At 41.6% G+C, this 24646-nt stretch overlaps 3 protein-coding genes across 4 annotated transcripts in view; 1 reads left to right on the top strand and 2 right to left on the bottom strand.

Moving 5' to 3' along the window:
- Positions 1-1954, bottom strand: part of mast4 (microtubule associated serine/threonine kinase family member 4) — an 80628-nt gene extending 78674 nt beyond the window's left edge. For both annotated transcript variants that reach the window (XM_079178610.1, XM_079178611.1), the window contains exon 1: positions 1516-1954. In XM_079178610.1, the coding sequence (XP_079034736.1) occupies positions 1516-1722 (207 nt within the window). In that variant the 5' untranslated portion in view covers positions 1723-1954. The remainder of the gene's footprint in view (positions 1-1515) is intronic.
- A 3320-nt stretch (positions 1955-5274) lies between these two features.
- On the top strand, positions 5275-14508 carry LOC306710669 (interleukin-31 receptor subunit alpha; the record flags this gene model as incomplete). Its single annotated transcript, XM_079179311.1, has 14 exons — positions 5275-5335; positions 8008-8064; positions 8163-8289; positions 8703-8814; positions 9977-10115; positions 10314-10402; positions 10512-10712; positions 10826-11012; positions 11332-11463; positions 12354-12515; positions 13253-13396; positions 13491-13572; positions 13676-13757; positions 13897-14508. The coding sequence occupies 14 exons, from the start codon at positions 5275-5277 to the stop codon at positions 14380-14382; spliced, it is 2061 nt and encodes a 686-aa protein (XP_079035437.1). The 3' UTR covers positions 14383-14508.
- Positions 14509-14631: 123 nt separating this feature from the next.
- srek1 (splicing regulatory glutamine/lysine-rich protein 1) lies at positions 14632-24426 on the bottom strand. Its single transcript, XM_079179162.1, has 11 exons — positions 24217-24426; positions 23942-24075; positions 21796-21911; positions 20791-20943; positions 20007-20185; positions 19736-19866; positions 19535-19643; positions 19315-19419; positions 18861-18932; positions 18589-18703; positions 14632-17900 (listed from the first exon to the last, which is right to left on the bottom strand). The coding sequence occupies exons 1-11, from the start codon at positions 24342-24344 to the stop codon at positions 17745-17747; spliced, it is 1398 nt and encodes a 465-aa protein (XP_079035288.1). The 5' UTR covers positions 24345-24426; the 3' UTR covers positions 14632-17744.
- Positions 24427-24646: the final 220 nt, after the last annotated feature.

Genomic DNA, 24646 nt, shown 5'->3' with positions numbered 1-24646 from the left:
ACTGGTATTAGTCTGTGCCTCACTTCTATTAAGCTAATGGTCTGTCAAACTGTTACTCAGCCAAACCAAATTAGTCAAGAGCCAGTGTTGGCAAACATGACACCACCCCAAGGGGGGGTTATGTGCCTGCTGGAGAGTCTGATACGCTTACAAATCCTGGTTTTATCAGTCGTAGTGAGGAGAAACAAATGGATTCTCTGTCTGTGCAATTCCAACTTCCATGACAAAAAGAGTTATAATATTTTGAGGCCATGTGTCACGCCAAAATGTACAGATTAGCTCGCTGCAATGCTTTGGAACATTGAATCCCCCCCCCCAAAAAAAACATGAGGAAAAGTGTGAAGTAATACATAACGTTGTACAATCTTCTGTATTCTCCCACGGCATGCATTGGACTTTATAATAGACGTCAGACCGCCACACCTATACAGCCTGAAGCCATGCATGATGTTGTGCTTTTTGGATGAGTCGTGTTTACGGATCAGGTAATTTCTCAAACACACCCTTGCAGGCATCAGGCTGCATCATGCTCATCTGAGCCAGTCCAACCAGTCGGCAGACGCGTCCATGGAAAGTGTTGTTTAAAATAAAGGCCGAGTGAATCTTTGTCTTCCTCATTTTCCCCATCTGTTTCCTGAATGAACACCACAACAACAGCATGCCCCTTTCATAAGATCAGTCTACTTGCCAGAGTATGAGCCTCGCTTTACACTTGTGAAGGTATTTCATTGGGTGGACAAAATATTAGAAACACCTTTTCAATAACATGTAATACAATTCAACAGCACCACAAACTGCAGCCTCTAAAAAGTACCTTTAAAACTAAATACTACCTTTATTAATACAACATTATGTGCAGGACTGCTGTATTAGACAACTGATATCATTTTTTAAATATTTTTGTTCATGTTGTACAAATTGAGCAACAACACAGTATTTCTGGCTACCATTTTGTTTTAGATAAGAAAAAAAAAAGAGGAAACTTTGGAAAATCTTTCCATCGTGAAGCAGATTATTTTTTCAATAAGTTTGCAGCAATACCTTCAGTGATGGTAAAACATGAGAGGCACAACTTGAGGCTGAACAAATAGGGAATCATGTATGAGCACCATGAAGACAAACCTCTACTACAGCTGACTCATCTCACTGCAAGCAGAGCAGCAGTTCACACACATACGTGCTGAGAGACTCAACAGCATATTAATAATAATAGAGCGCATGAAGTCTTAAGAAGCTCACAGCATGAATTATTCCTGAGACTGTGAGCTGCACTGACTTCATGACGTGTGCAAACCCCAAACCAAACACGAGCTCGCACGTTGAGCTGATGCAGGTGCTTGTTTACAAATATTTTGACAGCAGGAGATTAATTAGTTAAAGTTTATTACCGACCGCGGAGGCGTTTAAGAAGGATTACTGGCACGCCTCAAATTCAAAGTAAAAACCCATGCAGTTTGAGTTTTCACCTCACATTTGCAGTAGTTTGTGTGTGTGTGTGCGAGTGTGTGTGTTTACCTTTTCGTCTTCGTCGTCACTCTCCTCGTCCCTCGGTGTCTCCTTGTCTTCCTCCGCCTCGTTGACACTCTCGCAGTCCGAGTTGTGAGCATCATCTCCGGGAACTTTGACGTCCAGCTCAGGCGTCATTTCTTCTCCCTCTGACAGTGTGTCTGAACCGGACGACGACGACTCACTTCCACACGACAAATGATGTTGATGCTCCATTTTAAAAAAAATATATATCAACTACTGTCATCAATTTCAAATCAATAACAAGCGCATTTAAAGATGCGACGTCACCTCAAAGCCTATCTGTTAATTAACCTGTCAACGCACCTGTCCGGTGAGTTCATTTTCGCTATGAGTCGCGAGCCCCCATAAAATCATACCACAATACGTATCAACCCGGTTTGATATCGATGCACGCGCTGCGCAAGAGGTCTCCTCTTCAGTTAAAAAGTTCTGTTTGATATTTTGTCGCGCTTCGACTTCCCGGACGGCGTGACTCCATGCTGTCACTGCCTTCATAACACACGAGCGGTGCTTCTGCGAGACCCTAAATTGAGCCCCGCCCACAACGTGCGAGGGCGGGCCAATCAGATCACCGCAGCTTCCAAACGAACCAAACAGAGGCAGTGGAGATACACATGGGAGAAGTTTTGCCTTCAGGGCTTTTACTAATGTTAAAAACCTACATTTTTTAGGTTTAGAGAACATGGCTGTTTGGTTAAGGACAGATCGTGGTTTTGGATTCAAATAAACCCTTTCAGGCAGGTTAAATTTAGATTGATTGTTTATTTAATGGATATTATTATATTTGCTGGCTGTATACTTTGTTCTATGTATTCCTTTTTTTAGTTTTGGTGTATTGGGAACATGCTGCAAGGCGATTCTGCACTTTAAATCAAATTGATTGATTGTTGAAGTTTGACATATACCCAAAATAGAGTGGTATTTTTGCTATTGTTATCCTTGAACCGTTTTTCATTCCAGTCCTGGTCTCCTCTGGAAGGGGACTCTTGCAGTTCTCATCTCTGATCTTACTAATACTGGTTTAACAGTCGTACCGTGGAGAAACAGAGGAATGATTCTAGTGGGTTCTGTCTGTGCAACTCCAACTTCCATGACAAAGCAATTATTTCGTTTTTTGGGGAATTTTTGACGAGGGGGGCTTGTGTCACGCAAAAGAGTACAGATTAGCCACCTATAGCTGGAATGCTTTGGGACATTGAATCCCCCAAAAATATGAAGGAAAAGGGTGTGGAGTAATGCATAATGTTGCACAATCTTCTGTATTCTCCCATTGCAAATATTGGACTTAAAAAAGGATGACAGAGAGCCACACCTACAGCCTGAAGTCATGTTGCATGATGTTATGATTAGAACCAGGATTCAGCTTTCTGAAACCAGGATGTGATGTTTACAAGTTTGACATGCCCAAAATAAAGTGGTATGTTTTGGCCTTTATTCTATCCATGAACCCCTTTTCATGACGGTCCTGATACTGGTCTCCCCTGAAAGTTTACAGAAGTGCAAACAAGCTGAAAATGTAAAGCTTTCTCTCTTTTTCTTTTATCATTTTCTTTTGATTTGACTTTGATTCTGGGATTCAAAAATGGTTATCACCATTTGTTCAAAGGTTATTTATTTATTTATTGGTTTATTTAACAGGAACAATGCACCTCTATTAAGAAAACTAAAGATTATCAAGATTGTTAGTCCATTAGTAGTGCAGCAATGAATACAGCATTTAGATTAATTTTGTATTTTTTCATGTAGCCTACAAATTGATCTCATTCTTTTGTCATTCTGTCTCTGAAACCAAATCTACACTCTTGTTCAAGAGCATACAGCACAGTTAATAATCCAAGATTTTAAACACACACACACACAATTAAAACATAATTGACCCAATACACACCAAAAAAACGACATTTATCTAGGACCAGTTCCACTACACACACCGTCCTCTGGTCTCGCTGTTCAGCCTGGACTCCTCACGCAGTGAGACTACAACAAGCTTCATCCCTCCATAATCCTTATCTACCACATTATGTCATGCTACACTGGGCTTCATAGTGTAAACAGACTACTGAGGTGTTGAGGCCATTATACTGTTGACTATCTGATGTGTCAACAGCTGAAGAGTGTTGACATTCACAAGGAGCATGTGCAAAATGCAAGCTTGCATGTTTGCTCGCCATTCTCAAACCCGAGCCCCAACGCTGCCGTCAGAATGTCAGCAGGCTAAACTAAGATGGTGAACATCAAACCCACTGAACATCAGCAGGCCTCTGCTTGTTTTTAGAGGCGAACTAACTCACGAACAAACACAAATTATCATTCTGTTTCTCAGCATTTGTTTTTTAGACAAATATTAACATTTTTGTTTACTGCCGCTATACTCACAGAGTAGTTTTCAAGAAAAACTTGTTTAAAGAAAAACACACGTTCAGAGATGACCTGTTGTTGGTGGAATGATGAATCCAGCTACATTCAGGCCTACTCAAGGTACTTCACTTGAATATTTCCACTTCATATATACCAGTGAGAACCACATACTGTATATCCAGATGTGTTGATGCTGAATGTTTGGGATGAACTGAAGGATAAAGTTGTTTCCTTTATGTGTTGAGAAAACTACTTCTTCAGATAAATGAACCATCTCACAAGAACAACATTGGATCAGCTGGAAAAATGCATCGTTACTAAGATGTTAATTCAAAAACATGTATAATAGTAAAACACTGACAGAGTATTTTTACTTTTAATACTTTCAGTACATTGCAGATAATACTTAAGTACTTTTAATGAAGTATGGTTTTGAATGCAGGACTTTTATTTGTCACAGGGTATTATTGACGGTTTTACTTTTCCTGTTTGATTCCACGTACAAAGTCTGAGTTCTTCTTCTGGTGAAAATGACATCAACCTCACATCAACATGCAGCATGTGTCTCTCTCATGTTATCTTTATTTATTTTTAAATATATACATACTGGTTAGTTCACAGATTCTCCACAGGAGGGTGCTGTTCGCTGAGGTTAGCGGTCGACTCATAATGTGTTCTGGATGTTGCTGCTCAGCTGTTAATGTTGTAGTTTTAACTCTTTTTTTGTGCAGAATCCTGGTAATGACGTACTCAAAATAACATGGCTGCTAACCTTGAACCCTTTTCATTACAGTCCAGATCCTGGTGACTTCTGAAAGGGGACTCAATTATTCTGGTAATTTGAACTATCTTGAAAAACTTAACTTAATCACATTTAATAAGTTTCAGTGAACATTTCTTCTCAGGTTAATAAAATCTAGATTTTATTGTTCAGATGCATTTCCTGAATCAGGTATGAGATTTCTTACAGCAGAAATGATGAACACCTGTAGAAAGGATTACTAAATCCTGTGCTCTCATGGTAGCTAAAACCAAGACTAAAGGATTCTCATCAAAGCACAACACCATGAGAGGAACCCACACAAGCTTTCAACCCTCGTAGCCCACAAGTGAGTTCCAGCACCTCGCTGATCTCAGGGATGATAAGAGAGGTGGGGAAATTTACGTGTGAAACAAACATGAGCTGGCAGGCATCTGCTTTGTTCAACGGAAATTAATTTCCTGTGGCAAAGGATCTTTAAGATGTTCTTCTCTTATTTTAATCACTGCTTTTTTATTTTAAACATGAAATCCTGAACTACATCTCCAGCAAAACTGTTCTGAAAATCTTCTTCACGTCGAACTTGTTGACCTTTTTTAACTTCGCCCACACCTCGAGTTAAAAGCATGGGCATCAACACACAACAACAACCGAGGGTTCAAGCTTTGCTCTACAGCTGGTACGGTGGTAAAGTGGAGTGTTAAAATCAACTTCATGATAAACAGCGTTAAGTATGTTCTTTGGGCCTGAACTCAGTGAGGTGAGAACTGAACTTCCTGTGTCTTTACAGTTCAGCCCTGAAGGAGGAACATGCAGCTAAAAGTACATGAATACTTAAAACTGACGACACATAAATGCACCCGAACATATACTGCTGTTGTTGCTTTACTGAGACCTCTCGAACTGAGCGCAGATGAAATTTGATCTTCCCCTCACTGCAGCTCTCCAAGCAAGGGGCGGCATTTCCTGTCCTTACATTTAAAATAAAACCACCCACACAGTAAAGTAGTAGGAAGTAGATTTCCTCGAAACAATGACGAAAGACATTTCTTAAACTTAAGAACAATACCTGAAACTCCTGTAAAACAGGGAACTAGTGATCATGCCTAATTTGACTGGTGGGGTTTTTAATAGTCATTTAAAAGTTATTAATTTATGAGGTTCAAAGGGTCATTAGAGTCTCACCACAAGGTCCATTTAGTGGCTGTTCCGGAGCTTTCGATCACATCAGATGTTATCTGAAACAATTGAGAAATACATAAAATGCTAATTTATCTCAAAAATATTCATAATACGTTTTGTTTTTTTATAATAAAAAAGTTAAATGAACTTGCTGAAAGGTGCTAAATTAAAATTCAGAGCAAATCTATTGCCTCCACATGGCTCTTAGCGTGGCGGCTAGAAGCTAACGGTGCTGACGGCATGAACAGTGCTGACAGAGCTAACAGTGTTCACGTGAGGGCGGGTGCTTCACTTCCAGGACGACGCTGTGGGTCGGGACGGCGTTATCAGCTGCACGATGAAGGTGAAAACAGCCTTCTAGCGCCAAACTTTGCACGTATTTAATTCTGCACAGTGAAGGTCAAACACACAACCGAAGCTGCAAAAAGCAAAACACATGTTCAAGTGAAGGAGAACTGTGATATTCTTAGTGAAACCATGTGGACAGGGAGAAGGAGGGGATCACCCAAATGGGATTATTATTACACAGAAATCTGCATTCTTTCTAGTTTCTCTGTTTTTGTTAAGCAACATAATTCTATGACTTGAGATTTAGGGAAATTGGCAATTGAGCCAAATTCAGACACAAATGATCACTAAAAACCTTTCTTATATGCATTAAAACATGTCTTTAACTTGTATTCTTTCTTAAGATTTCTAATATTGTCATTATCAGTTGTTGGGCCTTTTTGATTTGTTTCTTCTCTTTTAACATAAAATAATTAAAGACAGAGTCTTGCAGGCTATGAATTGTCCACGTAATGCAGTATTTTCTATTATTATGAGTGCAGTGAATAATATACCTACATTTAAACTAACTTTTTACAGTGCAGGAAAACTCAGTGTTCTCTTCATAACGACGACATTTTAATTCTACTACAGCTCCCTCAAACCATTCACTTATAGGAACTGATAGCAGCACGTCTGTTCTCTGAAACATCGTTTCCGATTCTAAATGAAATGCTCGCGGCGCAATTTGTGATTTTCCAAATGAAAACAACATTCAGTTCTTTGAAAGCAAAATGAACATGAAGAATTTCTGAAATCACAGGACAAAAACAAGTAATTTGAATTCACTCTTTGAGTCACAGTGAACGTAAGAAAGCTTGTTTTCAGTAACTGCTCAGAGAAAAAGAGAAATTCATTCAGAGATCTAATGCACAGTCACTCAGAGTGCCGTTGTGGTACAACCCCACATGCTGCGCAGCTCTATTTGTGGAAAGAAGAAGTACAAAGTGACTCCTGGGGACCTGCCGTCGGTTTATCGAGTCCTATGAACTGTGTCAAAACGCGTCCCCGCCCCTTGCAGTGTATAACTCCCCAAAATATTTCCTTCTCGTTCACTCTGAGTGAGCAGCTCCTGTGTGCATCATGACTCTGAATGGCAGCCGCTTGTGGGTGTGAGTCTGTCAGTGCCGGGCCACAATGGTTGGTGGTGGATTTCATTTGGATTTTCTAGACTCAACATGTTCTTCCTATGCAAGTCGTTCACATTTTGTCATCTTTGGTAAGTTGTCTTTCATTTCTCCTTCTGCATTTTATATTTTTAGTTACTGTCGGATGATTATTTCGAGCTATTTATAGAAAATAAAGTGAATCATTGACACCTTTTGTAGGGGTTTGCCCTTTTTAGTTTTCTTTGTAAAAAGTAAAATATGAGTTACTAAATTCAGTTTCCAGGGCTATGGAGGATCTTTCTGTACCCTGCACGATTATATCATTATACATTATATATCGGTCAAACAACTAGTATTTAGTATTCAAGGCAGATTTTCACCTAAAGCTTCCTTCCTCTGTTCAATTCAAGGTCTGATCATTGTTTACTACACTACACCCTCCTCTCATGTTCAAGCTTCAAGTTCAGGTATTTTACTTTTTATTATATTTCAACTCATTAATCATCAAACTGCTGCTCAAATATCCGTGATTTCATCATGTGATCTCTAACAAATGATTTCACTGATTTTTCTCCAAAAAACAAAGAAAATTACACAAATGCCATCCAATAGATTTCCTAAAAAGTGGAATCATCTTTAGAGTGTTTCTCCGCTGTGAGACGAAGCATTCTTGTAAGAATGACACAGTGAGAAAGTAACACCTGATCTAGTTTCACATCATATTCAACTTGCATGTTCCAGTGATCTGCAGGTCCCAGAACATTTCTTCCAAATATCAGCACTGTGAGATTCACCCAGGTAAGAAAGAACATTTGAGTCATCTCAGATTCAATCATCAGCTGTAAAATCAGATCAGATTTTTTAAAAACTCTTTTTGCACACTGCCTCTCTTTCAGATGGAGTTCATGATTTAGACTGTTTTGGGAAAAATAAACCACGTGGTGCGAGAGTGTGTGTGTGGAAACCTGGAACGCACACATCAGAAAAGACATACACACTCATCATACAACAACAACAGCACAAGTAAGATTTCTCCTTTCTAGCCTAAATAAAATTACACATATTGTTTAACATATAAAAAAAACACACTTGCAATGATTTTTTGACAATTAACATCTCATCTTTCAAACCATCTCTCTTTATCAGTAGATATTGCAGAGCTAACCACAACATCACTGAATTCTCTAAAACGATCACACGATTATATGATAATGCAGACGTGGTCGTGGAGGTTTTGGAAAACAGCGAGTCAACAAATTGCACAAAAGCAGTTTTCAAGGGTTCACCAAAAAGCATGTGTAAGTCCATAAAATTGTGTTTTTATAGGCAAGTTTCTCTTAATTTCTCTGGTTTTGATGTCACATCTCTGACTGAATATCGTTGTTTTTTAATTATATTTCAGTGCGATGTGGTCCTCCATCTGCGGTGTCCTTCAGCCGCCACTCTGGAGGACTGGTTGTGAATGTGAGCTGGCCAAAGGAGGACATAAAGGCCATAAAGTATTACAATGTGAGCTATAAAGCACTGGGCAGCCTGTCATGGAACAAGGTCAGTTAACAAACCATGTTGTTAAGTGGTGCAACGGATCATAAAACTCACGGTTCAGATCGGATTCACAGATCGGATCAGCTTTAAAGAAAAAAGGAAGCAAATATTAGAGATCCCTGATCACGTTTTTGCCACTGATACTAATTGCCAATCATTGATGATCCATATTGGCAGATATAGATCCCTCTGTTGTTCTGTTTGGTTATAGCAGCTGGTCTCCAAGACTATTTTCTTTTTGCCACCATCCCAAAAAATATTTCAACTGTTCTGAAGTCACACAACTATGTTGATTCAAGTTTCTCCCCAAAACTATATTTCACGAGATAACATTGAAACGCATCATGATAAAGTTATAATTTACCTTCGCCCAACATCCATTTTTACTGAGCAGAGCTTGAACGCATCATAATGTAACTGAATGGAACCTTCGTCAGTTGACCGTTAGCAGTGCTGCTAACGTTACTAGCTCTCCTCCTGTCAGTTTAAACACGGATTGGTTGTTCACAGTGTAACATTGTCAGAGATCGGCGAACAGAAAGCATACTACACCTCTAACGTTGTTGATGATACACATCTCTAAGAACAGCCCCGTGTCCTACAAATCACGTTCCCCAATACAACTAAACTTCATTCTCAAATACATTTCGAGCGGCACTATTTCAAACAGTGTGAAGCACGTGGTTAACACGGAAACAAAACCTAAAATGCTAGAAAAACACTTGGATAGGTTTAGTAAAAAACATCATAGTTAGGCTTAGCAGGTACAATGTTAATCACGTTCGTCGTCTTAGTCAAACTTTAAAAAGCTCTCTTTCAGAGCTACAGAAGACATCCGTTTTCACAGGCTGAATAGTGCTCCTTATTGTGGGTGAACTGACCTTTAAGAGTCAAGCCACTGGAGTTCCCCTTTAATTTAATCTTAGAGGGACCTCTTACTGTCTCTGATGCTGTTACGATGCATTTCTTTGTTTTACGTACCAATTTCTTGATAAAGATGTTTATCTGTTTTCTTTAGCAAAAGAGGATCTTGTTCTTTTTGAGATTCGCTGATTGAATAAAGGTTATGGTTTAACAAGATATCTATTCCAGGAAAATAAATTTTTTAGAGTTTATGTTTTGAATAACTCCTCCTGGCATTAATTAATTTCTTTGCTGTTCACAGACCGCGCAATCCCAAAATGCAACGAAATGTACACTGGACAACCTGAACTCCTCACTGGTCTACACTGTACAGATACAGTGCGTCGCCAATGATAAATGCCCACAGTGTGCAGTGAGCGAAGCCTACACTGTCCCATCAGGTCAGATTGTTTTATACTTTATTGGTTTAAAGTAAATATATAACATACAAATATAAGCAGTTTTTTATATATTGTGTTCGATGAATGCTGCAAAAACAAAGTGTTTTTACTCCACTGTATGATTACAAGAACAGGAGAAACAAGTTGAAATATTCCGTCTTATGTCAATATAATAAATAAATAAATGTCCTCTTTCAGAACTGACCACACAGCCGGTCATTGTCAACCTTGAAGAAACTGACATTATTGGAAGAAAAGGCTGCCGGCTGCTTTCTTTAACCTGGAAGGTCATTCTTCACATCAAATTTTACTTCCACAAGAAATATAATCGGGAGTATATCTTCTGTGTAGCCATGGCTGATGCCTTTATGATACTAAAACGACCCTGTTTGTTAGTTTTCTGCCACGGAGCTGCATGATGGCTACTACGTGACCGTTGGGAAAGCGTCAGGAGAGGCTCCACGTGAGCGGATAAGCACCACTCAGCCCGAGATCAGACTGATTCTCTCATATTCAGCTTATCATCTCAACATCAGTGCTGTGAACAACGCTAGCACCTCCCCAGCTGTAAGCCGAGCGATACCACGGCGAGAAGACGTGACCCGTGAGTACTCACTTGTATACTACTGTTTTAATCTGAACAGGAGTCACATTTGGAGATCTGGCCTACGATATGATAAGAGTAGATTTATCATAAATTTGTCCTCACAGGTATGGGAGCTGGGATGCTGAACATGACAGTCCACAGCAATACATCTTTTACCATCTATTGGAAAGACAATCTCATCAAAAACTACATCTGTTATTCTGCGGAGTGGACAAAGAAGGGCCATAAAGCAACGCACATGTCCTTTTATCAGAACAAAAACAACTTTAAGACCTTATCTTCTTTACCAGGTGTGTAGATATTCATGTATTTTGGTCCCCAAGAAGTTCTGTTTACATGCTACTAATTTATTTTGCCAACTATGTTCTGAAGAAACAAGTGCTTTTGAGTATTTAAACGCATGCTTTAACTGCTACAAGCAGATATTTGAGGGTAAACAAATGAAAAACATTGTCAGTGAACATTTTGAAGATACGTTCTGTATAAATATGTGTTCCTCAGCGTAATTCAGCAAGTGATACGAGTAGTATGCAAACATAATTTATTGAAGATTATGGTACCTGATGAAATATATTTCCTTTCCTGATATAATGCGTTTCAAATACCCAGAGCCTTTGGAGCCTTATAAGAGATACAGCATCACTCTGCACACACGGCCAGACAAGGACACCTGCAACATGAAGCATGTGAACAACAGCGAGAGCACCTATGGGAGAACACAGTTCTATTTCACTGAAGGATGTAAGTCACAGTCGCTATACTTTTCCACTTTTGTTTAACGTGATTGGAATAGTCACACATGTCTTGTATCAGATTTCATGGCAATCCATCCAACAGTTGTGGAGACATTACAAATGTCAATCTGCTGGTGGCGCTACAAGAAATGCGGAGGGATCCACAAAATCTTTAGGATTCATCCTCTTGGGAACAGGAACGTCTTGACAACATTTTTGTAACAATCTATTTTGTAGATGTCGGGAAATTTTGACCTACTGATGGCTCTAGAGGAACAGTCATGAGATCACCAAAGTTGTTAAGATTCAACCTCTGGGGACCAGGAATATATGTACCGAATTTTAAGGGAATCCATACTACAGTTGTGGAGACATTACAAATGTTTATCTGCTGGTGGTGCTACAAGAAAAGCAAAGGGATCCACAACATCTTTAGGAATCATCCTCTTGGGAACAGGAATGTCTTGGCAAAATATTTGTTACAATCTATTTTGTAGATGTCAGGAAATTTTGACCTACTGATGGCTCTAGAGGAACAGTCAGGAGATCACCAAAGTTGTTAAGATTCAACCTCTGGGGACCAGGAATATCTGTACAAAACGTAAAGAGAATCCATCCAACATTTGTGGAGACATTACAAATGTCAATCTGCTGGTGGTGCTACAAGAAAAGCAAAGGGATCCACAAAATCTTTAGGATTCATCCTCTGGGCACCATGAATATCTGTACAAAATGTAATATCAATCCATTAAACAGTTGTTGAGATAATTCACTCCGGATCAAAGTGGTCGACTGACCTAGCATGGCTAAAAACAAGGATAACTATCATATCTATTAGATATCGATTCCCTTCTCCAGAACAAAACGGTCTGACTTCTTGATATTGTGCTCTCAAAGCTCCCGTCAGCGCTCCCGCAAACATCAGCAGCTACAATGAGACGCTGAATTCAGTGGTGCTGCAGTGGTCGTCCATCCCGGAGGAAGACATCAGAGGTTTCCTACTGGGTTACATGATCTACTACAATGAGTACCACCACGGAAAGTCAAGTACAGAGAGAAGTAAGCATTATACACCTTACACTAAGTTACACACAGGCTCTGCGTGCATTACTCTCAATGGATTTCCTGTCTATTTGTTTACCACCACAACTTGGTGGTAAAAAAAGAAGAAAAATAGCTACAGCCACAGCATTAGCAGTTGGTCTGAGGCTTTAGTGATCTAATGCAGACACCTATAGCCTAAACATCCTTTCTGGTTGGGACAGTTTGTTTGAATGATCCATAAACATCGTGTAATCCCTGTATAACCCTCTCCAAGATGCATCAGTGTTGGCATGTACAGCTGTCTGGCCTGATACTATTGTTATCATTACGTAAACTCTACAGTTAGCCAGCAAATGTAATGGGTTTGACACAAGTGGTGTTACAGGAGCGATAATCAGTGTGCTGCTGAAAGTCAAACACTCCTCTGCAGCAACATTCGTTAACGTAACTTCCTGCATTTGCTGATGTGAAAGCGCTTTGCTTTAAAATTACAACATTAAAACAGAACAATTTTCCCTGCTAGCAGCTCAGCGAGGCTGTACTCACGCACAGCGATGCTTTGAGCTAAGTGTAGTTGAGATATTTTAGGAACAAAGTCGTGTACCAACCGACCGATCTCTGCTAGTGTGGCTAACGTCTGTTTGACCAACTGTCCATTATCATATAGTGTCTGTAAATTCAGTCCAACTTTAAAGCAGATGTGTCAACGGTGCATTTGTAATATGCTGAAAAGTGTCACTCTTTGATTGCAGATATTACAGTGGATCCAATGCTGAACCGCTATAAATTGGGGAATCTCAAAAGTGGCACAGCGTACGAAGTCCAGATATCAGGTTTCACCCGGGCAGGAGCAGGAGTACGAAGCACAGCAAGCCTGTTTAAAACTAATGATCAAGGTTATATCCATCAAATGGTGCATGCAATTACATTTCTGATGCTTACGTTTGCAAAGAAACATCCCGACTTTACTGTGTTTTTCTTTTTTCGTAGAAATTTCTAATCTCAGTGGCCTCATCACAAGCGCTGCAGTTGTGGCCGCTGTGCTGATATTTGGATCTCCTATAATAAAAAGGTACAGCCACTCTCTTTACATGTTAAACAGGCTGTCACACATTTCTTAAATGGATAAATATCTAACTGCTACACATCTACTCTACACTACCTACTCTACTTAGAGCAAAAGTGAGCCTGTGGCCGAGCATACCGAGCCCTGGAAAGAGCGATGCAATGCAGAGAATAGAAAAGCCATGTGAACTAGTAAGTGTCTATCTGGGATTTCAATAAATGTACGTCCAGTTTTAACATCGTGGAAGCCAAACGAAACCTCGAGTTACCAGAACGACTGTGAAGAAATTAAATGAACTTAATAACAAACAGTTTTTTTTACTTCACTCAGGATCTACTAGAGTCCATGAGGGTGGAGGAATGGGACACTAACAGCCTTCGGCTAGTTGAGAAAGAAGATGTGACCCCTGCTAGCACATCGCCATCAATGTTATCGCTTCTCCACGCGTCAGAGGACGAGGGAGACTCGCCAGAAATGACTCGTGACTGGATCCAACGAGACACCGAGGATGCAGCTGGAGATGACCCACCCGACAGCGCCGAAGAAACGTTCCCGGACATCCGACGGACAGACACCCAGAGTTCCCCTTTCGCCTTTTCGAGTGACTACACAACATTGGATATTTTTCAGCGGGGGATGGCGGCGAACACATCGGTTACTCAAGCCACGGGAAGCAAACCAGAGGACACAGACTTGACTGTGGGAAAATCATCACGACTGGACTACATAAGACAATTTAGCACCAGTCCGACAACGGACAGCAAGATGGCCACAATTTTTTTTCACAAAAGTTTGGAACAGGACTGCGGACCATGAAGAGCCAAGAACACGGGATCATAAGACCCATCATCCATACATGTTTTCATTATTCATAAAGACAGAAGTTAAGTTTGTCCTTCTTCCTGCCTCTCTACTGTCCATGCACATCCACATCTCTGCTCATTTCTGTAGCACTTTACCGGATATACATCCCTGAACATACAGTAGCGTACTTTTATATCTGAACCTGAACACCTCATGATGGAAACATGACTGAAAATGCTTTAAGAGCATGAGTGTACCAATGTACAATCTTTGCAATGTACAGTTGTCCCAATGAATGTCTAATATCAGGGCAATGGGCCTTTTTTCACAGCAGACATTTTAACTTATAGCAGTGAAAGCACTCATGTCTAGTGACATTATGCTGCATTCATGTGGTGTTGGAAATACGTGTTCCCGACTAGGAAAATTCACCCGAATGCCCCCTTTGTAGCGTCCACGTTGTTTCCACGTTACGGCTTAAACCTCATGAACACACAGCTGAAGAACTAAGAACAGGTCCGTTCTCTTGGGAGAGTTTAAGTGAGCCAGCAAAGTAGGATTCATCCTCTGAGGACCATGAATATCTGGACAAAATGTCATGCCGACCAACACGCCAACATTGCCATGACAAAAGAGCGGTATGGATGGATGTTTTGTGGCATGTCATGTGTCTTTAACCCACTGGAGTCCAGAGAGAATCACCTCTTGGTTAAGTTGCAGCATTAAAACCCAAAAACAGGAACTTGGCAGCGACGCAACACACGGGCACTAAAACAACACGACTGAATGAAAAGTCTCTTTATTGAGTGTTGTTTGGAAACAGATGAGATGCATCTCTAGTTTCAAACTGAAGACCACAAACAAAACATCCAAGTTCTTCAAAAACCGTGTTACCAAATCTTTACATCGAGTCTCAAACACAGACTTTCCCCCAGAAGGGAAACCATCAATCGTTTCTACTGTAGTAACCGCACATAGTGGACACATGGATATCAAAAATAAAATAGCTTGTGTTGGAAATGTGTTGTGTTTTTTTTCTTTTAAACTTCAAACTGAAGCGTTGTGATCATAAAAAGCAGGAAAAGAAAAAAGCCAAAAAGGGGGAATTAAGTTTTAAAATATATCCAGCTTTCCAAGAAAACGTAAAAAATAAAATAAAAACTGATCTCAATGCGTTTGCGGATACATTTTTGACACGATCACAATACTGAAAACCGAAACTGCAACACCAGAAATGACAGAGAAACAAATAAAAGAACAAAAAAAAGACAAATCCACAAAAGTCCCATGAATGTTCAATCTACTCTATTAATTACTAAAGACAATACTTAAATATAACGTCTCATTAGTTTTAGCTATTCAACATCCTAAACAATAACTTCAGGTTGCATTTGTCAATAAGTCTCCATGTTTTATTAGAATATTCTGTACAATCTTAGTCTAGGCACTTTTGACCCTTCTGTGCTTGCAGTTAGACCTGTGACACATCCGACAATCTGGGCTTCGTTTGCGTCTCACTTTGAGCCGACAGACATTTTGTACACCGCCAGCATTTCTTTTTTTTCTTTTATAGTTTAGGCTTGTTTCGCATCTATAAAAACAGTAAATATTTTATCTCACAGCATTACAACAATAAGAGGAAAAAGGAAGATGATACATCGTCGTGACTAATCGGAAATATAAAAAAACGCAATAAAATGTACACCCATAAAACAGAAAGTAAAACGACGTATTCTTGTTGACCGAATGAGTTATGCAACAATATATTAGGCTAACAGGTTAACAGAAACGGTACAATACCATCCCGCACCCTCATAATTACAGCACTTCAAGTCTTAAAATCAACAGCGTACGTTTTCTGCAGGACGTTCCAGAGTTAATGGTGCAGAACGTCGTTCAAGTCTCGCTTTCACAGCACACAAAAGGGCAAATGAGCATTTTAGCTTCCCCGATTGAGAAGTATCCGTACACCGAGGGGCCCTCGTGCTCCGACACCCAGAAGACACGTATTAAATACGTGAATGCACCGTTTGTTTCCTTTAGTAAAAAAAAGAAAGCAGAATATGGGAAGTGGCCGTCACAGCAGAATAAGATGAGATGAAATACTTCCTAAATGATGTTTAGTTGGTGAGATCGTTGTTTTAATTGGCACTTCCCCTTTTGGTGAGCAGCAAGTCTAGACACAGAACCTGACATGATAACGGCCTGCATTATATACTATTATTATAATCTATATTTTACAATAAGCCATTTCTTTAAAGCTTTGTATAAAATGCAACTGATGCAAACTTAGTTGCTTTATGATAAATGAAAAGCCATGTGAGAAACTGACTGTATGGACAGATTACTAGATTAATAAGGATTCTCTGCAGTACTTCTACTTGATTATTAAGGATTCTCTGTAGTACTTCTACTAGATTATTAAGGATTCTCTGTAGTACTTTTACTAGATTAATAAGGATTCTCTGCAGTACTTTTACTAGATTTCTCTGATATGTTATTAAAGAATGCCTGAAGAAGTAAATCAAGCTTGAAATATGTTGCAATCCAGATTAGATTTAGCCTTTCAGTGCCTGTATCTGTGCTCATATGCAGCAGATTTAACCTGCTTCTTTCCTCTATGTATTACTGACTCATTTGGGAACCTTTCTTTTCCACCGGCCATAAAAAGGAAAACATTTAAAAATCGCTCTACCTCAAGATACATTTTTATTACCGTTAACGCAGATTGTTGCTGCAAATAGCTTTTTGCAATATCAAGACAAAAACATTTTTTTTTTTTTTTTTAGAAAAGGCATATATACTTCTAATCTAAGAGGCATCAGAGGCTTTTCAGACTACTGAAGTGTGGTCAAGATGTCACAGGAGGAACGGACCAAGAGGACCAAGAGGAGTTTGAAAAGCTCTGCAGCTGCACACTGTTCCTGCTCGGGTGGGCGACTACAGTCTGTGTCTGTACAGAAGGAATAACAGGTGTGGAGTTCTTCAGAGTGACCGACGCACAGAGGAGGTGGACAACCGTATGATATCATGCAATCCAATGTCTTTGTTTGGGAAGCTTGTAATGTCCAGTTGTTGTTGTTTTAGTGTCGTACTGTCGTACCGTGAGCACCTTCTGCGAGACCTTCAGCCTCCCTTCTAAACAGGAAAAGCTGCACCGAGTGCTCACCTGCCCTTTGAGTGAGATACTGAACATCCGCTGAGTCACAGGATCCACGTGTTGCCAACAATGTGGAGTTAAAAAAAAAAAGATCACGAGATGACGATGATGAGGAAAAAACACGCTGCTAATGAGTGGTTATCGCCCCGGTGTTTATACGCACGCCGTACTGCGCTGAGATGGGACGCGGTGAGTTCGTATGGTGCCGTGAGAATCACTTGGAGCTGCCCAGATGTGCATACTCAGCGCTGTGAGTCTTGTAGCCGCCGTTATGCAGGGCGCACGGCGATGACATCATGTCCTCGCTGAGTGTGTCTTCTCGTTCACTTTCAAAGTCTTCCTTTTCTTCCCGGTCACCGTCCCTTTGCACCTGAAATTTCAACGAGTAACAGTCAGACCAGACCAGACCTGGAGGGTCAAGAGTTCAGTTCAGGCACTAATGACGCAGTCAATCTTAGACGTTTTTACTGAACAGAAGTTAAATAAAACATCGGACTCAGGGGGAAAAGCCACCCTAAGAATGGCAAAACCAACACCACAAGGACACTCTGAGATATACCTTCGAGCGGTGTCGGTGTGACGTCCATCGGACCAGAAACACGCGTCAGCTTGAGCTTTACACTCTGCTACGAGTTTTGAACGCTGCAAAGAGTTTGGGTGGAGTATCACTTACGATAACTGAACTAAAAGCACGAGAGAAGACTGTACAGCTGCAGTGCATCGTGCAGATTATCGACGGCGAAGATGGAGCGAGATAAGTCTAAAATGTGTCGCCTTTTATCTCACGCCCAACACCTTTGTGTGATCTTTATCGTGAACTTTCAAAAGTAGGTCAGCTGGTGTGATTCTCGAGTTTGAGAGTGGAAACATTCACCAAAAAGAAAAAAACACGGTTTAAAGCTGAGATTTGCTTTCGGGGGGACAGACGCCCGTAACACCTGAGAAGTCTTCCAGTGCGATATTAAATCATCAGGAGTTCGACAGCTTTATTCTCCAACGAGAACCCAACCAGGGAGGCGTTATTCCAGAGAGGTGTTCCAAAGTGTTAGCTTCTTTACCTTCTTTGGCTTGGCCTTGCTCTTTATCCTGTCCTCGTCCTTGCGGCTTCTCTTCCTGGATGCGGATCGGTCCTTTTTGTCCCTGCTGCGCTCCCTCCTCTTGTCTTTCCTACCTCTGAGAGGAGCCAACGAAAAAAAAAAGACACCAATCACAATCTTGCAGACACAAAAACCACTGACACGTTTTAGTCCACCTGATAAACGTAGAAAAGACGCGGACCGAACACTGAGAACAGCTCAACAGTGTTATGAGGATGGAGTGGTGGAGTCACCTTTTCGGGGAGGGTGATCTGACTTTCCTGTGAGGGCTCCTGGACCGGTCCTTACTCCTCTTCCTGTGGCCCCTGATAACAAACACGTTAACTGGATTCAGTACATTTATTAAGACAATATAATCTATTTATGGAAAAAGCTGCAGTACATGCATTAAGGACATAAAAACATAAAAATCCATAGATGCATACTTTATAGTATCAAAAGGTTTATAAGATAAAAAAGATACATTTTCCACACAACAGGAGCCAAATCCAGGAAGTTACTAAAGTTGTTAAGAACACGGGGCCCTCTAGTGCCCAGAGCAGGGATAACAGGATGGCTCTACAGTAGAGCTGGATAATACATTCATATAAATTAAACTACAGAAGCAGATGAAGTTGCACATCCAGCGAGGCTCCAGAGCACCGAACAGCGTAGAAACAGATCATTTTGAGATCGATGCCGACATACCTGGAGCGACTCCGACTGGGTTTCTTGTCTCGGGAGCGGGAGCGCCGCTTGTGGGCGCTTCGGGAATTGTGGGTGTCGGTCCTCGGCAACACTTTCGGCACCGGTCTGCTCCAACAGGAAGAGAGAGAGAGAAATAATCGTCACTGACTGGACTCAATGAATCATTCCATCACGGCGGCATGCCAGTGAAATCCCAAAGCTCCGAGTGTTAGTTGATCACCTGTGTTTCGAACGGGACCTCTTCCTGTGCGTTCTTGAGCGGGAGCGGGACGGAGACCGGGACAGACGCGACTTCCTCGACCGGCTGGAGGAGCGCTTCTCTAGGTCAGCTAGAGGCAGAGCGGCAGTCTCAGCATCAGAACAACTTCACGAATCTGTTACTAAAAAACCGTGATACATGCAGCCAATCAAAATGCTGTACCTGGATCTATGGCAGCAGCGATGGTGCACTGGGCTTCCCTCACCCTCTTCATCACACTTTCTAGCTCCTTAGCGGCGGCCTGTGGCGTCATCTCCGGCGGTTTTACTATGGCGTTATTGGAATGATTAACCCTGAAAGAGCAAAAGCTAAAATCAGCCGACACAAACCACTGAAGGATATTCAGAGTAAATAAATGACACATTTCTAGATTTATATTTTCTGTTGTTGCTCTACATCTCTGTAAGACGATCTCTTAACACATCACACGTACTTCAGGGGTCTGTCTCCGAACATGACTCCGTTGAACGTGAGGGCTCTGCCGACGGAGTCCTGCTCCACAAACTCGACGAAGGCGAAGCGTGTCGGCTGAGTCTCGTCTCCGGCCATTCGCACAAACTTGACCTCTCCCACCTGCTTGAAGAACTCCAGCAGCTGGTCTGCAGTGGTGGTCTGTGGGGGGGAAAAAAAGAGATGAACTCGATTGAATGACAAGTTTGCAGCTACAGCATGTGAAGCTTTGATTTTTGTGGGTGTTCCAGTTGTAATTTATCTAACTTCCCTTCAGCTGGAATCGATCTGGTTGAGAGTTAACTTGTTAAAAGGATCTATCTTATTGATCTGTTGTCCTACATCATCATCAGCGCTGCAGGGTCCGACAACAAATAAATACACTTGAAGGCTTTAATATCTTCTCCAGAGGTTACAGATAGCTTATGAACAGGATTTGGCTCGGAGCATTATTAGTGGAAACTGTAATTTGTCCAGATCTGTCATGAACACCTAAAGATGTCTGGAGAAAGAAGACAGAAAATCTTTCACTGCAATACGAATGAGGGAAAGGATGTTTGCTAATCTGGTGACATTATGTATTTCTCTTATTCACACAAAATCCTACAAACTGACATTGATTTCATTCTACTAACAAACATTGTCCGTGCATCTGCAGTCCGATATGTCTCCTTCCTCTGTGCCACAGAGCTCTATTGTTGTCTGAAAACAATTTTTATTAAATGCTCAGTAGGTTCAGTGTGAACACCAGTTTGACGTGACGTTACCTGTGAGTTCAAGTTGCCAACGTAGACCGTCCTCCTGATCTCGTCTACTTTTGAGGGATCCACATTCCCCATGAGGGGGGCCTGGGCGCTCGCTGATGATGCTGCTGCAGGGTCCAGGGCAGCAGACAGACGATTCACTACGGGAAGGTTCAGCTGCGGGAGTGAAACACACACATGCAGGTTTTACTTCAGCCTAGTCCACACCACACGACTTTAGCCCTGGTTTTAAGTTTCTGCAGCTCCCTGACAAAAGCCCAGCTCAGAGGCAGATCTCCGTTGGCTCGGCGCTTGCAAATTGGCCCTGTGAGCCAAGAGAGGATCGCCGATGCATCGCAGACTCATCCCAGATGTCTAGCTGGCTAAACAGTTATCCTCACTGCCAGAGTAGAGGTGTTTTCTCTTTATAGCCTGTTACCCGTTTAACCTGTGACCTTCACTCTGGTATAAAAACTTCAGTGATGATTAGAAATATCAGTCCGATCGGCTGCAGCTCCAAATCAAATAACTGATGAACAATGAGGGGGCGTGTCGGGCGTTTAAAGACTTCCGTGAAGGCTGCTCTTGCGTATCCTCGCTCATGGCTCCTAAGAGATCCCTCCTCTCTCCTCTCTCCTCAGAGCAAGAGCGAGGAGAGAGCTTTGACACATCAGTCAAGATGGCGGAGCAGAACAACTTCCGGTTCAAGCGGGGAAAAGAGACTTGGGATGTACACTATAATTAGTAAAGACATGTGGAAACTGTTTGTCACTTGTCGTGTGTTTTTTAATGACAAAACGCAGTTTGCAGACCTCATCTGGGATTCCTCCCAGTGACAGGTCTTGTCGTGTGCGACCCCCCCTGCTGCCGGTCCCTCATGTAGTGTGAAAACCACAACGACTTACAAAACTACTAATTACAAGACAGAGTTGTGTAGCGTGAACGGTGCAGCGATCCGACGACTTTGAAAGTCTCGTGGCGTGAACTTGGCGCTACACGACGGACAAGAAAACAAGATGGCGGACTCACGTTCTGAAGCGGAGCTGGAGCGGGAATTGGTAGCAGTCCGCCTCCAGGAATCAGACTGGGTACTGGGGCGGCAGGTGCCAAAAGTGACAAGGCCTTGGCCTCTTCTGGGATTTTCCCTGCAGGACAGAAGCAGATATTAGTGAAGGCAATAGAGGGACGCTTCACTCTGTCTCCTCTATGTGTGCACAATAAGCCCACTGTATTCTAGAGAGAAAGAGAGCATACACTTCCCCATACAACCTACAAAGTGTTCTAGTGTCTACTGCTGGAGACCGAGCATCCTTACTTTGCTTTTGTTCAATTATTCTCCTCAGTCAATCTGAATTAGTATTTTCAAATAACAATCTTAACTTTTCCTCAGAAACATAAAGAACACTGATTTTTGGCCTTGGTTTCTTTTCATTAGATCAAAAAGAAGAGAAAAGAAAAAACACAATGCAGAGAATGAGTCAACACTTTGATGCATGGGTCACCTGAACTGGAAACATATTGGTCATGAACCATACGATATCAAGCATGGGCGCTTTTTCCTTGTGTGTGTGTGGGGACGGGACGGGGGGGAACGATCGTTTCGCAGTGTTGGAAAGGTGTGCAACACAAGACAACCCCAATGGGATGCGTCACTAATAGCACACAGGACATCAGATACAGAAAAGAACAACAATTGTAAGAACTGTGGGAAATGTTAGCAAAGACTTAAAAAAAAAAACAATTAGGAGTTTTGCTGATTCCACTCTGGACTAAAGTCAGCTGCTTCTATCGCTGCAGAAGAGAGCTACGTTAAGACCAGTAAGAAACAATTACAGCTGGAGGCACTGAGCATTAAAATGATGATGTTGAATGGAGAGTTGCTGTGATGTAGTAATGTGAGGGGGGAGGAAAAAAAACCTTTTACTACAGATTTACGGCACAGATGAAAAGCGCAAACAGAATTAAAAAAGGTTCTACTGGGTCTCACTTTCGGAACGTCTAAACCCTCGCTACGTCAACAGGAGTAGGTGACAAGAGAGTAAAGTGTTAGTGATCCTCTTAGCATCCCATGTGTGATACACATCCCACCGGTATGCCGTAGCAACCTGGACAGAACTCAATCACACACAAGCCGCAGCTGTAGCAGAAAGAGAGAGGGGGGTGGGGGGTTGGACAATAATCAAAACAACAAACCAAAATAACAAATATAAAAAACACAAAAGCTAGAGATAAGCAATACTGTAGTTTCTAGATAGAGACAGTAGAGAGTGGACAACATGGGAAAGTATGAAAGGAAACAAACCAAAAGAAAAAAAAATTAATAAATAAAAAAAGAGACAAGGTGTCCATCTTGGAAGGTGCAGCAGGCTATTCTCCTGGTCACATTCCCCCTTGAAGGCTGCGTCGGCCCGATCGGGGATAGTGGCTTGGAAAACAATGCCTGACTCAGGCTAGTGTAGTGTAACAGCTGGGCCAGTCTAGTCATCTGATATGCACACATAATCACACAGAAAAAACATACAAAACCAAATTAATAAACTCAGTAGCCATCCAGCACTAAGTCACGTGGACAAAAAAGCATCAAGTTAGAGGCGATATCATTTTTCTTTTGACATAAAAGGGGGACAACAGTGGCACCAAAAGGGGGGGGGGGGAGATTTAAAGAAAGGGAGCACCAAAAAGAAAGAAAGAAAGAAAGAGAGAGAAAGAGGATAAAGTTAGCTGTGATGGCATGAACTTATTTTGGTCATTTCCATGAAACAAGTAACATTAATGGCAGCTTCTTATGGAAAATAAACAATGCTACTTGCTCCAGAGAATCCAGTGTTTACATTGAGGTAAATATTGTCTTGCAGCTTCACAAAAAAACACATTCAACATGTCTCTAGTGTTCTCTGTAAAGCACCTTGTGACAGCAGACAGACAGTTTTTATTGAGGGGATACATCCAGCCACCTGTCTCAAGTACTTGTGACAAAAAAAACAAAAGTGGCTAAAATAAGAAACTACCCAAATGGCACAACTTGCCAATTTTTCCATGGGAGTAATAAAAGAAATCAAATAAACCAGAATTCAACCAAAACACCAAACGGTTGGATTCAAAAGGGGGGAGAGGAGGCCCACTGAGACACCTCAAGACATTTCATTCTCATTCTTTTTAAACGAAACACACTCACCTTCCGCACATGGCACTACTATCAAGGCTCTGTCAACAAAAACAGTATTGGTGAGATGTTGCGCCACACCAACACTGGAGGGGTCTCGGTACTTTATATAGCACACTTTGGAGGAGAAAGACAGAGGGCCATTGCTGTCAAAGAAAAGACAAACAGAGAAGAAGAAGAAAAAAGGTTAGCGGTGTTTCGCTTTGGTCTTGATTTTTCATGTTTACGTAGGCCGCAAGTCCGCGGTGTTGCCTAGCTAGTCGTCGCCGGGGGCAGGGTGCTCTTACTCGGGCGGGTAAAGCCGCAGCTCCTCGATGTCTCCCAGGAAACCGAACAGAGTGCGCATCTGCTCGCTGCTCACGGACGCGGACAGGTTGGTGACCTGGACGACAGCAGTCCCTGGTATCCCGCTCATTGTGCAAACCGGTTGACAATCTTTAAAGTGTGGTAATTTATACAATTATGTATTTCTTAGTGTCCCCCCCTCCACCACTCGGTTCTATGCATAGTACATCCAAGCGGGCGGAACGAGAGGTTTCTTCGGCTTCCTCTTAGTTTGTAAAAAGCGGTTGACAATAAACTCGGAGGCGCATTACCGCCCCCTAGCGTGGTGGGCGCTGCATTACAACCTCGATGTTGCATTCCTGCCAGCTTCAGGGTTAATTCTCCCTCAGCACGTATGTATGTTGATTGTCAACCTTTCATGTTTGCTTAAGT

This window comes from Pholis gunnellus (genome assembly GCF_910591455.1).
Source record: "Pholis gunnellus genome assembly, chromosome: 18".
In the NCBI taxonomy this organism is placed as follows: Eukaryota; Metazoa; Chordata; class Actinopteri; order Perciformes; family Pholidae; genus Pholis; species Pholis gunnellus.
This window is presented reverse-complemented; position numbering and strand designations above follow the sequence as displayed.

Coding starts and splice junctions, on each gene's coding strand:
- srek1 (XM_079179162.1), bottom strand. CDS start 24,344: ATGAGCGGGATACCAGGGACTGCTGTCGTCCAGGTCACCAACCTGTCC. Junction 21,912..23,941: donor AGTAGTGCCATGTGCGGAAG/GTGAGTGTGTTT, acceptor TCTGTCCTGCAG/GGAAAATCCCAGAAGAGGCC. Junction 19,644..19,735: donor CGCTGCTGCCATAGATCCAG/GTACAGCATTTT, acceptor CTCTGCCTCTAG/CTGACCTAGAGAAGCGCTCC.